At 42.7% G+C, this 13791-nt stretch overlaps 1 protein-coding gene across 1 annotated transcript in view; it reads right to left on the minus strand.

The window, feature by feature from the left end:
- The window catches only part of zeb1b (zinc finger E-box binding homeobox 1b), a 59518-nt gene extending 46618 nt beyond the window's left edge, over nucleotides 1–12900 (minus strand). Inside the window, exon 1 of the mRNA XM_015028651.1 lies at nucleotides 12630–12900. Within this exon, the coding sequence (XP_014884137.1) occupies nucleotides 12630–12687 (58 nt within the window). The 5' untranslated portion in view covers nucleotides 12688–12900. The remainder of the gene's footprint in view (nucleotides 1–12629) is intronic.
- Between the last annotated feature and the right edge of the window lie 891 nt (nucleotides 12901–13791).

Genomic DNA, 13791 nt, shown 5'->3' on the forward strand with positions numbered 1-13791 from the left:
GCTACTTATACATTAATTTTGTCTTATTTTTACTTCGATTTTTGCACTTAGGGATTGGCATTTATTGTTTTGTTTTTTAATTTATTGTGGTTTAACGTTAAAAATTCCAATTAAAAATGCTTGAAACTGCCCAAAACTGTCCGTATTGTTGGTGTTGTTATTTTGCTGTTTTCTCCGTCGTTTGTTCAATGAGAGCATCAATAGATATCAATCAATTTGAAAATATGACTAAATACAGTTGCTGGGTGCTAATAGGTGATACAAATCACACCTTCTCAAAAAAAGTATTTGTGCTTGTGGGGCTATGATTGCTGTGCCATGCAGTTACCTAGGAAAGTAGATAAAAATAGTTCTTATTGTCTCGTTTATTGTTACCACAAAAGTACCACAAAATATCATAAAACTTATAGTTCATATCACCAACCCACTAAAGAAATACTTGGTAAAATATAGTGTTTTTGCAGTGTTCCTCTTCATTGTACTTGAATGTAACTTCAATTTGTATTATTCTGTGCTGTATTAGAGAGACATGTGGCGTAGCAGGCAGAGTTTTATGGTTGCATCAATAAAAATGGCTTCCATGGGGTAAACAAACAAGTAGCTTTTAAACATCTGGTTAGGAGAGATAGAGGGAGAATGATAGGGGGCCCCCAGGGAGACCGGAGGTTTTCCTTGGAGATCTCTGGATCAGAACAGAGGAAAGGAAACTCATCCCCAAAGAAAAAATAAATAAATAATGACAGAAAGTTCACATTCGTGTCAGAGTTAAGGTAAAGATTAGCAACTTTCTCAGCGAATTACATTTGACAAACCAAGTCACCGCTGGATAAAAAAGTAAATAAATAGAGAAAAACAAAGTCTCTAACCATGTGACTCTCACGGGGTAATCTCATGGGAGCATCTCCCCCCTCAGCCCCCACCCCCTTGAGCTCCCCTGATGGACTGTAACAACAGGAAGTCGGCCAGGCCTGCATCATCCCACCACACCCACAGATAACCGCCCCCCCTCCCTCACTCTCTCTACCTTCTAACACAAACACACGGAGGCCGTCCTGGTCACAGACACCTCACCGGTCCCGGGTTAATCCCTTGGATTGCATCCGGTGTGAGACAGAGTCAGTGATGGCACAGAGCCCGCCTGCGACAGGGGAGAGTGGGGCGGGGGGAGGCGAGGTTGAAGGCTGGCAGCAAAACAAGAAGAGGCCGAGGCGGGCAGGAGAGGACTGAATGGCCCTTGTTTATCTAGGTCCCTATGGGAAGTCAGGACACTGCAGTGAATAGGAGCCAGTTAGCAGCTATGGCATAATAAGAGCAGGAGGGGAGGATGGGGGTGATTGGGGTGATAGGGGCTGGGGGGTTATTGAAATTCAAGGCAGACTACTGTCGAGACAAACCACCCCTGCCAGCTGGGGCAGAAACTTAAAGGAGAAGGAAAGTGTTTCCAGACGCTAACAAAAAAAACTAGCTAACAAGGTTTATGGGTCATGATGGTAATGTAAAGTAGTTTACAACACCTACTGAAACTGAAGTGATCTGCTTCAGACATCATCAGTCATGGAAAATTATTAAATAGTGCTTATCAGTTGTCCTTTACAGTGACCCTGTAAAAGTGGAGAAACTTTGTTCAACAATATTGTGTCTGAGCCGGTTATCGCTATCGTCTTATACCACAATTTTAAACAGTTATTGTTTTTAGTAAAGCTTTTTTTTCACTTTGTGCAGAGCATAGAGTAAGGTATTATCTGTTAGCATGGAGTTTGCATATTCTCCCAGAGCATATGTGGGTTCTCACTGAGTACTCTTGACATCTTCCCAAAGTCCAAAACAATGTCAACCTGTGATGATCTGGATGAATTGATGATTTCTGTTGAAGGTATACAACAAAAAGATGGAATTCAAAATAGATATTTCTAGTCTTGTTGTCATGAGCAACCACTAATTATTACTATTATACTAGGTCTACTTAGCAGGCAAGTATAACCCATAACTGAAATTTTTTTCTTTTGTCAGTATGTGACCTATATCTGACTCGTTTGTAGTGGTCTGAACAGCCCAATTCTGATCTTTTCACCTCAAACTTATCTGACTTTTACATCACCTGACTAAACATCCAAACAGCTCCTCTACAGAAGTTGCAGTCAATGCTCTAGAAAATGCCGTTTTTAGTTGTGCTTTCTTTTTTCTTAGCTTTCTTTGTCTTGTTATGATCTTGTGATGACATTGTTGGCTGCCATTGCTCAACAATTTCAAAATCGATCCATAGACGGCAGCGTCCATTATTAATTATTTCTGTACAAAAGAGCACTGCTGTATGAAGTTCATACATTTAATTAGTAGTACAGAATGCCCATGCAAAATAAAAAAGAAGAATTTCAGCGAAAAATTGGAATTGTGTTAAAGCTGCTTTGGACGCAAAGGTGATACCACACTTCTGTGCAAGAGGTGACAATCAGTAAGAGTTTTCTAATTTTAAACTAGCTTTAGCATCTTAAATAAGAGATTAGCATGTGTGTAGTAATGCTAGCAGCTAGCATTACTGCAATGATTCATGTATGTATTCCTTAAAACATAAAACTCTAACGCTGAAAATTACAGGATACCAACATATCCAATTCCAGTTGGTTCCAATAGAGTTGTTGAAAAGTCCAAAAGGTGAAACCCAACAACTTTGTTTTTCTCCGTTTAGCTCATTTAGCTCATCTTTTCTGGGTCTGAATGAATCTAAGCTATCTCTTGACGAGAAAAAGAACTCAGTTTTCATCATTCCATAATAATCAGAGATACACAACACATAGGCATAAACATAGGTATCGGCTGATATCAGTCATTTTAACATGGTTATCAGTTCAATAAATAAGCTAGGTTGATATTAATAACTGATGTAATCCATCTTGTGGCTGTTTGTTTCGGAGGTGGAGTGATCATGTGGTATTTATTTGGTCATATGATGGTGATAGTGATGCAGCATAGGATTGTGGGTAGTTTAACTGAAGCAGAGAATCAGGTCAAGTCAGTGAAGTGGTGTTTTTTCAAGGTGTCAAAAAGGTATTAAAATATATGATAAATATATTTCCAGTAAATATCGATTATCAACTATAACAGCAATTGTATTATTGAATATTGATAAAGGACCAAATTTTCATATTATGGATTCCTAGCAATATTATCCATAACAAAGAGTGTAGTTGTCTATTGTAGCAGATAGCAATCAGTTAAGTGCCGTTCATGGAACGCAGAAAGATTAGACCAAGTGGCTCTTGATTCGAAGCTTGTCAATAAAATAGAATTATTATAATTAACCTGTTGGTCTCAGGTTGTCATTCACAATACAGGGGTGTCAAACTCCAGTCCTCAAGGGCCGCTGTCCTGCAGTGTTTAGATGTGCCACAGGTAAAAAACAGTGGAATGAAATGGCTTAATTACCTCCTCCCTGTGTAGATCGGTTCTCCTGAGCCTTGCTAATGACCTAATTATTCTTTTCAGGTGTGGTGCAGCAGAGGCACATCTAAAAGTCACTAGACTAAAAGTCTAAAAGTCACTAGAGGACCCAAATTTGGGTCCTCTAGTGACAGACAGGTTAACAATGGAAGATTACTTTATAAACACTGGGAATAATAGGTGTGTTTCTGTTTCAAATTAAACTCAAGTTAAACCAACAATTTTGTTTTCATTTTGACTTGTTACCATAAGTGCGGAGGCAGCCTACATCTAAAAGGGCAAGTTCTTTTTTCAAGGTTTTCATGTTTTGTGCCCCCCTCGGTTTGTGGGTTCCACAGCCCCTGATCCATGATGAGGATCCCTAAATAGGCTGCCACAGGTGCCGGGGGGCCGGCAGGGTGAAGGAAGGGGTCGGTGAGGGGATTGGAGTGGGGGTGCCCTGGATGGGAGCAGGTCTGCAGGAAGCCTCTTGTTTTCACAGAGATAAAGGGCTTTCAGGTTGCATCCTGGGCCGTAATCTCTCACGCGCTTCCTGGTTTTGTTCATGGTGAGGTAAGAGAAAATGACAAACTAACCTTCGCCCCGAGAGGCTGATCGATAGCTTCTGATGAGGCAGGATGTCTGCGCGCGTGTGTGTGTGTGTGTATGTGTATGTGTGTGGATTTGAGGAGCAGAAAATGACAGATACAGAGTGCCGGTTTCATTTTGAGCTTTGTTCATTAACGGGCCTTGATCAGAGGAAGATTTATGGCTTCATTTATTCTGAGTGCTGCTTTATTACTGATGAGGATTGTAAAGGTGTGCATAGAAATTCTTCTCTGACCTCTTCAACTGCTTTTAGAGCACAATTAACATTGTTCCAAGCTCTTACATCTTAATTACAGAAAAGATAACACTCCTTCCTTCAAATATAAATCCCCACTTAACCAGTCACTTAGAGCTGGCCTTGGGTTTCGTAGAGATCCACTTAGTAAAAAAATTTGCATAGACGTTTTATGGATAAGTTAGCCTTGAGGATAGCGGGAACCTCAGAAGGACAGCATTCACATTTTTTAGTGTTTTACCGTTCTGAACATCTACCCCACCCAGATCTGCAGCTGGGGGAAACTTTCAATCGTTGCCCGTCTCTCCTCGCTCTGGCTGCAGTGCTGGCTCCCTCATATTTTTTGTCAGGTGTTATTTATGAGTGCTGTATAGCTGAGTTGCTGCATGCCTTCAGCACCTGCTGCAGCCGGAGAGCCCGGGCCCAGGCAGCTGCCGGGGAGAGAAATTACGGGACTCCGGAGGTGGAGACGCAGCGGCATAGTGGGAATTCATACTGGGACAAATGCATGTGTTTACTGGTTGCACCACCGACGATGAGTGTTGCGTAATGTCGCCAGGCAACATTGTTAAGGATCTTGTCTGACTCCGGACAGGATGGCCGTGCTTCAACGACATGTTAGCAAACGTTTTGAGAAAGAGGAGGTAAAGAAGGTGTTGGTGTGTTTTGCCTGGAAACACCTGAATGTTGGTAGGGGTGAGCTAAGCCAGGACAGGTGTGCTAAGAGGAGTTGAAGGTTGCTGGCTCAACACCAGTTTCCACAGTGTCCCTGTGAACAAACACCTGCATTGATACACAGCATCTTCCCACAGAGGTTTATGACGTAAGACCTACATATGGAGACAGCACATCAAAATCTAAAAGGTATAACTGTGACAAAAGGTATGCAACAACCAATAAGTCTTATTCTGAAAATACATCCCCTCCCCCCCGCCCCCAAAAAAAAGAGTATGACACAACTGCAAACCAACTAAGACATGGACATCCAGTTCAGGTGACAGTAGCTCATGCTAACTCTGAACTCAATTTGAACTAAGATGGAAACATGGCAGTAGCAGCGTCATGCTGTGGGGTACTCTTATTCTGTAACCAGTACTGCCAACCGTGTCTAAGTAATTTCTAAAACCATACTTCCAAGAGTGCACCAATTGCAGTTTTCTGTCTGATCACTGATCTTTAAAAAGCCTGACCTGGTCTAGTTAAAAAAAAGTACACTTGAAATAACAGAAGACTAACTTAAAAGTAACTTTCCAGCAAGATAGGAGTTTGTTTTAAGAAAATAATTCCTTTAATATTGATTTTATTGGTAAATTATTTCACTTATAACAAAATATTTTCCCATAAGTGAAAATACTCCTAGTGGAACTAGTACTTTTTAAAAATCAATATTAAGGAATATTATTAATATATTATTAATATAATATATTAATAATATATTAATTATTAATATTATTACAAAAATATTAAGGAATTATTTACTTAAAACAAGCTTTTATTTGCAGAAAAGTTACTTGTAAATTAGTTTTCTCTTCTTTCAAGTGTCCTAAGGTATTTAAAGTAGAAACTAGATTTTGTGTTTTTGTAGTGTTCACAGCAGAGCAAAAGGGGACAGTGGGTGATTTTCAGACCTTTGTGGAGGTAGACAAGATCGATTTCTCATGTGGCCGATCACCGATCACCGAATATTAGGGAAATCGAGCTGATTTATTAGCCCACAGATTTGTCAGAGCACCTCTACTATCTAAACATCATCACATTAATCCAAAAGTATTAATATCTTGCTGATTTAATGAGTTGTATAATTCTAGGCCTAACTATAGTATTTTTTCTGGGGTGCCTCCATCATTCTCCCTCTACTTTTGTGTAGTTCCATGCATGGGGGACCTCAACAAATCACTCATGGGTTAAATGGGGCAAAGTGGATGCTGCATGCTCCCCTCCCTCTTGGTTCAGCCTGTCCATTCTTCTCTCATTAATCCTGTGTGGATGTTTATCCATGTTGACATTCAGCGTCGCAGTCGGCGTTCCCTCTGTCTACCAAACACGGTGACTAAGGGTTTCCTTTTTTCTCTTGCAGCAGCTATCATTAGGCCTGGCTTGTTCAATAAGTTTCCAGGACGGAGTAGTGAATCTGTTAGTCACTGCGGCCCTGGGACGTCACGGCAATGTTGTGCAACTGGGATCGGGATGTGATTATGAATGTGTAGCCCCTCAGGAGGGCCATTATCAGTTCTGTGTGCTATGGAGAGGAAAATCAATATGGTCATCATAAAGGGCTGGCAAAACGCCAGGCTAGGCTGTTTTCAAAGCGCCAGGCATGACAGTGGATTAGTCTTCATCTCCTGTCATCTCGTTTCATCGACGTAGTCAAACACGCTGTGAGACCACCGTAAGGTCAAGCCCATCTAAAAGGCATGAGACATCCAGCATGTAGTGGAGGTAAGACTAAAGCAATCAGATGGTCTGAGCTGGAGCTACAGCAGAGGGTTGTGATGGGAAAAGCTCCTCACCGTGCCCGCCTTCTGCCTATTGTGTCGGTCCGGTCTTTTTCATTAACCGCTCCACTGAGGACCCCAAGGAGGGTGGAGATGGAGGGGGTGGTCACGACGTGGGGACAAGGAGGGGTGTGCAGACAGACCCGGAGGGGCCACCAAACAGATGATTAAAACACACATCAACACACTGCGCACACAGTATTTATCTCCACACGGATGGCAATTTGAACGTAATCTCTCCCTCAAGTACACATGCTACTGAGAGTATCTGTCAGGGAAGAACTGAGGGAGGGAGGTGGTGACTAATATTGGTTTAGGGAAAACATACGAGAATAAAAAGATGTCGTCTCTCTTGTCTCCTCAGTAAGGAGTCCTTTCTGCTCATTTGGTTTAGATTACACAGCTAACTGAGCAAGGATCTGTGTTTAGGGGTCAGCACGTCTTTCTGGGCCACCAAAAGCATTTTTTCGATGTAGATGTTGTGTCACGCCAGGCAGGCAGCTCCAATTTCTACGCCACCAAGATGATCTTTTGCACTGTGAAGGGGGGTGGGCTATTTACATGGCTATTATGGGGTGACTGGGTGAGTGTAAAAAGGGGAGGAGGATTGGGGGGCAACGGTTAGGTATATGGACTGTTGAGAGAGCTGAGGAAGCATAGGGAGTCTCACATGTACAAGCACTAATCATAAATATTAGCTTTGTTAATGCTAAACAAAAACTTTTGAAGAAGTTCAAAAGTTTTCAAGAAGTTTTTGTTTAGCAAAACCCTTTCATAAAGAAGAGTTATCCTAACCCTTCTTTATCAAATGTAAGCAAAATTGGAGTGGTGTCAAATTTTAGCAGTTGTAGGATTCCTCTTTTGTCTTTGGCTACGTGCCATTTCTCCCACTCGCGCTAGACAGGGGTCTTTGTTTTGGTTGTATTTACCCAGAATGCCTTGCTCTGTAGTTCATTTCCTGCTTTTGGGGTGGTCTTTGGTCTGCTTGGCATTCACATGTGCATTTCAGTTAACTTCGATCAAGCAAAGATATATGTTTTAAAGCGGACCAGAGTTTGCTTTTTTGGTCCACCTCATAGTTCAAAGATACATTCACACCTCTCCCAAACGAACCGGACATTCTAGACAAATGAACTAAAGTTTGATTAAAGTGAACTAAACGGGGTTGGTGTGAATACACCTTAAATCGAATTCAGAATATTGATTTGGCCAGTCTTGAAAACACATGTTCAGATGTTTCCATCTGAATGAGTTTTTAGGAAAAATGACTGGGAAAAACTGTCAGTCTTGCAAAACTGCTGTTGCTTGTGAAGATGTTCAAATGGTGTGAATGCTTTTGCATGACCATGTAAACAGGACAGATTAAGAGCCCTGGATGGGACTGTGTTGATATTCAGGTGGAAGCCACAGTCACATTGAGCCCTGCAATGTAAGTCCTCAAGAGGCTTGGAGACTGCGTGAGAGAAGGATTTAAAAAATTCTGCAAACGTTCCACGGATTCCACCCTCACAGGGACCTTTGCAGAAAGAATGGGTCATATGCAAATGGCGTACACAGTGTGGTGGAGAAGTTTCCCACAAGCTGAGTGTGAAAAGGGCTCTCCCTCCCCATGCCGGGCCTGCTGAATGGTCCTTTTCTTCTGCCGCTCAAAGTGTATGAGGTAGAGCAGGCGAACTGCAAAGGTAACTAGGCTCTTTCTCCTCAGGCTCCCCCCTTTACGAAAGCCCCCTAACTCACAATGGTTCATTTAGCCATTCAGCCACACAAACCCCAATAAAGCACATCCGAGCGCAGTTAAGGGGGTTACTGAAACTGACTCGGGGTTTAAACCTCCCTCTTTATGAAGGGAGAGCACCTTTTTATAGGCTAATGCTCTCCTCCTCCATGGGTTAGCTAATCATTAAGCTGCCTCCGCAGAGATGCCAGTCTGCTCGTCCATCACCCGGTTTGACCAGGAAACCTTTTCCCATCTTCACGGATTGATGAGAAACAACTTAGAGGCAACACATAAGAGTGGATGGCTTTGACCGCGAGATGAAATGAGTTGCATATCATACGTCGCATCTGCCAAAGCAGACGCTTCCCCACTTGTCACCTGTTGTACCCCCCCCTCCCTTCCTGCCTCCCCCAGCCCCTGTTCTTCTGCAGGGCACAGGGAGCTCCCACTTTAAAAGAGGAGGGGTCAGAGTGGAAAGGAAGGGAGTGCAGAATCCCCCCGTCATTGAACAGACTTAAACACAAACACAATTGGACATGCTGGAAGCCACACAATGGCACAGAGGGGGGAAAGTGAAGTCATACTCTAAGAACGCATGGGTGCCCAGGTCAGGGGGCAATCAGCCACCTCCCACCTGCCCCCCTTAGCTACTGTGTCTTAACCTTCCCTCCCTGCCCACTGCCCCTCTCTATTCTCCAAAATAAAGCCCTTGCTCTGGAAGGAGGGGAGCGAAAGAGAGAGACGGAGCAAGCGCTGAGGCACTGTGGGGGATTTTCTTCTTACTTGGCACTTGCAGATGCAGCTCACTGAGGAAGTCGCTGAAAAGCTGAGAGATAAATGAAAAATTTCCTCCTCTGCCAAACTCCTCACATGACGGGGGTGGACCCCTTAAATGTAAACAGATGTCTTTTAGAAGGCAGGAGTGGGCAACCTCCTCCATAGTCCTAACGGTTCCCCCTCACCAAGGATACACCACTGTCTCTCACCGTCCTCCCTAAAGCTGAGATCAAGCTGAGACTTAGGTGGAGTTGAGTTTCACCACTGGTAACCATGCTCCACACAGTTACATAAGTTTTCTTTTTTAAGTGCCAGTAGGTTTTCACTGTGTGTGTAGATGTCAGGAAGAGATGAGATAAACATCTTCCTACATTCTTCTAGGCAAAATTCTGTAACTCGTCAAATACAAGAACTACATGAAGGTGAAAAGTTTCCTAGAACAGACGCTTGTTAAGTGAAAAGTAGATTTGTAATTAAGCAATATTTCGAGTTTCATTTAGGAAGATCCATTTGTATGCTTTCCACAACATTTAATAGTTTTCCAGACTCAAATTCCAAGAGTTCTCATTAGTCTCTCAGACAATTTGTGAAGCATAAATCGAGAACTACATTAGGAATGTTTTTAGGGGTGCACTGTAGTTTTCTGCCCAATCACCAATTTATGAAAAGCCTGACCTGTCTGTTCCTTTAGGCAATTTTTTTGTGTGAAAAGTTGCTAAGTTGGCAACTGTTTGGCGACTATTGTTAACCTTGTCTGGATAAAGACAGACGAGACCTGGTGGGCGGGTCTGTCTCTCTTATAGAAGAGCAAAAGGGGACAGTGGTTGATTGTCAGACCTTTGCAGAGGTAGATAAGACAGGTGGATAAGATTGGTTTCTTACATGAGATAACCCAAAATAAGCTAAATCGGGGCCAATTTATTGGCGGAGCTCTAGAAGGTATGGCACGCATTTCTAAAGTAGTCAGATTTCAAAATAAAAACCACAGAAAGTAAGGAAGAGGGATAGATAATTAGAAGGATTGAAGTTAGGATGTATGGATGGATGCACTGCTTATAAAATGGGATGAGAATCAAAATATTTTAAAAGTTCAATTTTCTTTTTTCTTCTCCAGTTTGGGAAAGTACATTATAATAAGTCAAACTCCACATTTTTCCAGAATCTTGTACCTGGCTGCATAAAAGTGTGGAGAACTCTCTAAAAGAGAGCATTCCAGCCTTGTTTATTTTTGCAAAGGATGTTAATGCAGGGTGCATTCCTCTATTCCCAAATCGCTGCATTAAATTACCGTTGCAGAGGATGGTTGCTGCTCCCAATGGAGGTTGGGAGGGGAGGAGAGGTCCGGCTGGGCGAGAAAAGGGGAGGCGACTGGAAACACCTGTCGTTCAGCGGGCTGTTAACACCTCTCTGTTTACAGTCCGGGAATGGAGCTCACCTTGATCTCAGCCCCTTTGTGTCACTCCTTTTACCAGGCAGGAACCTGGCTGAGTCATTGCCTATAAGGACCCGGACTAGTGGCATATTTACAACAAAGCAAGACGCTTAAAAATAGATGAAATTACATTAAGGACCAGAATACTTCACTTAAATGCAGGGAAGTTGATCTACATGACAGATTGTCAGCCTCTCAGAGAAGGGGGAAAGTCCTAACAGCTCTTTGAAGCAAAAAAAAAGGGCAAAGCAACAGAAAAAGGCATCTGTTTGGTCAAAAAAGGGGGACTTTGCATATCAATAGAGCTCTGTCAATATTCCGAAAGGTTTAATAAAACACAGTTAACTTAAAGAAAGAGGGGCAATAAAGAAGATCTAATAAAAAGTTTTAAAAGACTCCGTAAGATGAACAAAAGATAGTTTTAAAGCCCCCATTAAAAGAGACAGAAATAGTCAAATATGACAAGAAAGGAGTAAAAACAGAGCAGAAAAACAATGCTAAGTCTTCTGCTGCTGCTGTCCACAGAAAACTCCCAGGACAGCCAAGCCCGCAACACACAACACCACGCGGTCGCATTTTTCCCTACCCACGGATTACTGTTATAGCAACATGGGCTCACAGTGAGTGAAACAACACCGAAACAGCTGCGTTACCTCAGTTCCTGTGAGTTACACCCGGTGATACAGGCCAACGCATGCCGGACAGAAAGATAGTGAACCCCTTCGATAAAAACAACTTCCTCCGTAAAGTAAATTCACGGGTAATAAAGAGCAAACAATGAAAATTTTACATTTATAGCACTTATTTTAATATTTAACACTGGTGTTATACAAAGATAACTTAAAATCCCCAAAAGCTACTAATATCGCACCTTTTAGGTAAGCGTAGTCACGTAGAGCTTCACAAATACATAAATCGGCGAAATGTAGCGAGAACAGAAAAGAAAAGGGAAAACTGAGCGCGTGTATAGGTTTGCTCGCGTCCGTAGTCCTACGAGAATCAGGATTCCCGTCGCGCGACAGGAGAGGATCCGCTCTCCTTATATGGGCTGCGCTCAAACAGCGCGTGAGATATCCCTCGCTCTCCGGAACCCCGGTCACCCTGTCCGTGTTTTCTGCTGAGCTTTCACTCCATACTTTATAATTTCAACAATAAAATAAAAGTCACTGAATGAAAACACTTTTCCGAAACAATGTGAGCAAAAATGCAAATGAGTTCGAAACAATGACAGCTCAAAACCAGCTTTAACACGAAATAGGTTTTTTTTTTTCCTTCTTAATTTTGTTTTATTTAAACGCAACTGTGGTGTCGTCGATAGAACTAATATAAAGCAGCCGAATGAAAGGCAGAAACGAGGCAGTTTGTCCGCCCCTTGTAGCTCAGCAACAGCCTGTACCTGCTCGGAGTGGACTAAATAAGAGCGGACTAAACAGTTGTATTCCTATTTGTTCCGGCACAACAAATTTCAAAAGCGTTCCAAAACAAACACCTGGCTAAATGTAATGTTGTTTCTTCACCCAAACTGTTTTAAGATAACCATTGAGGAACAACCAGGTAGCGTTTTATCCCGTTTCCCAACAGAAACAGGTCCGAGTTTTACGGTGGGCTTCCTAACTCGACAAAACACGGTTAAAATCAATGAATGCTCCCCGGTTTCTGGTGCTAAATGTTTATTCGGCTGAATAAATGAGAGTAAAGTGAGCAGAAAGAGCTGCTGCGCTCCCAGCGCTGTGAGGTGCGCGTATAACGGTCCCCAGTGCGGCGGACCGCTAGGCGGAGGGGAGAGTCGCGACCCAGGTATAACGGTACACCACACCGCTACTTCCCACCACTTTCAGCGTCAGAAAAACAGCGCTCACACACTGCTGAACTTTTCGGCCAAATTAGCCGGCGACAGAAGAGCCTCCGGAGAGGGAAAACTCCTCGTAGGAAGTAGTTTTTACTCACCGTTGGTCCTCCTCGGGTTCGCCTGCTTTCTGCGCTTACACCTGGGGCCATCCGCCATGATCCTTTCGTTGTGTCTAAATGCTGCCGGAGAGTCACCTCCTCTCTCACCCCTCTCCCCCTCCTCCTCCACCACCACCTCCCTCGCTGCCTTCACCTCCCCTTCTTCTCCGCACCTGGTTTACGACAAAAAAGCTTTACGGCATTACCTTCCCCTGTCTCCCCCAGAAACACGCTGAATGTGGGAGAGCAGAGGGGCTGGCTGTGTACTGTTACCTGCCTTACTCTCAGTATACGTCCTGTGTGTATAAAACACACTGTAGCAATTTTTTTTCAAGGTGTAGTTCTGCTGCCTAGTGGTGGTAATAGTTTTGAATTGTTAGTATAAAAAAGCCAAAACAAACAAAACAAAAAAATTACCCCTGCTAAACAGGGCTGGCCAAAGGTTGTATGGGGCCCTAAGAAGAAATTAATTTGGGGCCACACCTCAGTTTAGTACACCTTTCACAAAAGCCGTAATAAATTTCCAATGCTTTCTTTGTTTTTTTCAAATTTTGGACAATCCAGATGATTGTTTGTCTAAATACCAAGACATTTTTACTTAACATTGTGATTAGGAAAAAATTGTGATTACTCAAGACATCAGTCCATCTGATCAGTAGAGACTTGTTGGTGCTCTCCAGTTCTGTCAAAACTGAAGTATACCTTTGGATGTTCAGTTGTAAAGCAACTTTGAAAATGATACATTAATGTGTTTTCTGTGTTTTCTAGGTGTTTGAAAATGATCTCAATAGACTCATGGTTAACTGGTGTGGTGAACTGATACAATCGGCAGACTCAAGCAAAGTTTCTAGACTTCAATTATTGAACATTAAACAGAAAAGCATTAAATGTAGTCTATTGTGAAATTTCATATTGATAATAACCAAAAACACATTGTTCTAGTCCAGAGGTTCCCAAACTGTGGGGCGCGCCCCCTAGCGGGGACGCCGTGCCATTGCAGGGGGGGGGCGGGAAGCCGTCTGAATGAAAAAAAACAACAACAAAAAAACATGAACGCTGTATGCGCTGGGCTTTTACCTTAGAGTGGCCAACTCTCTGTTATTCCTATGTCAATTTGATACAGTAGGGGCTTCCACACTTCCCATATCTGTGTCCTCTGTCA

This window comes from Poecilia latipinna, unplaced genomic scaffold (assembly GCF_001443285.1).
Source record: "Poecilia latipinna isolate Pla-1442-1.1 unplaced genomic scaffold, P_latipinna-1.0 Scaffold132, whole genome shotgun sequence".
Taxonomy (NCBI): domain Eukaryota; kingdom Metazoa; phylum Chordata; class Actinopteri; order Cyprinodontiformes; family Poeciliidae; genus Poecilia; species Poecilia latipinna.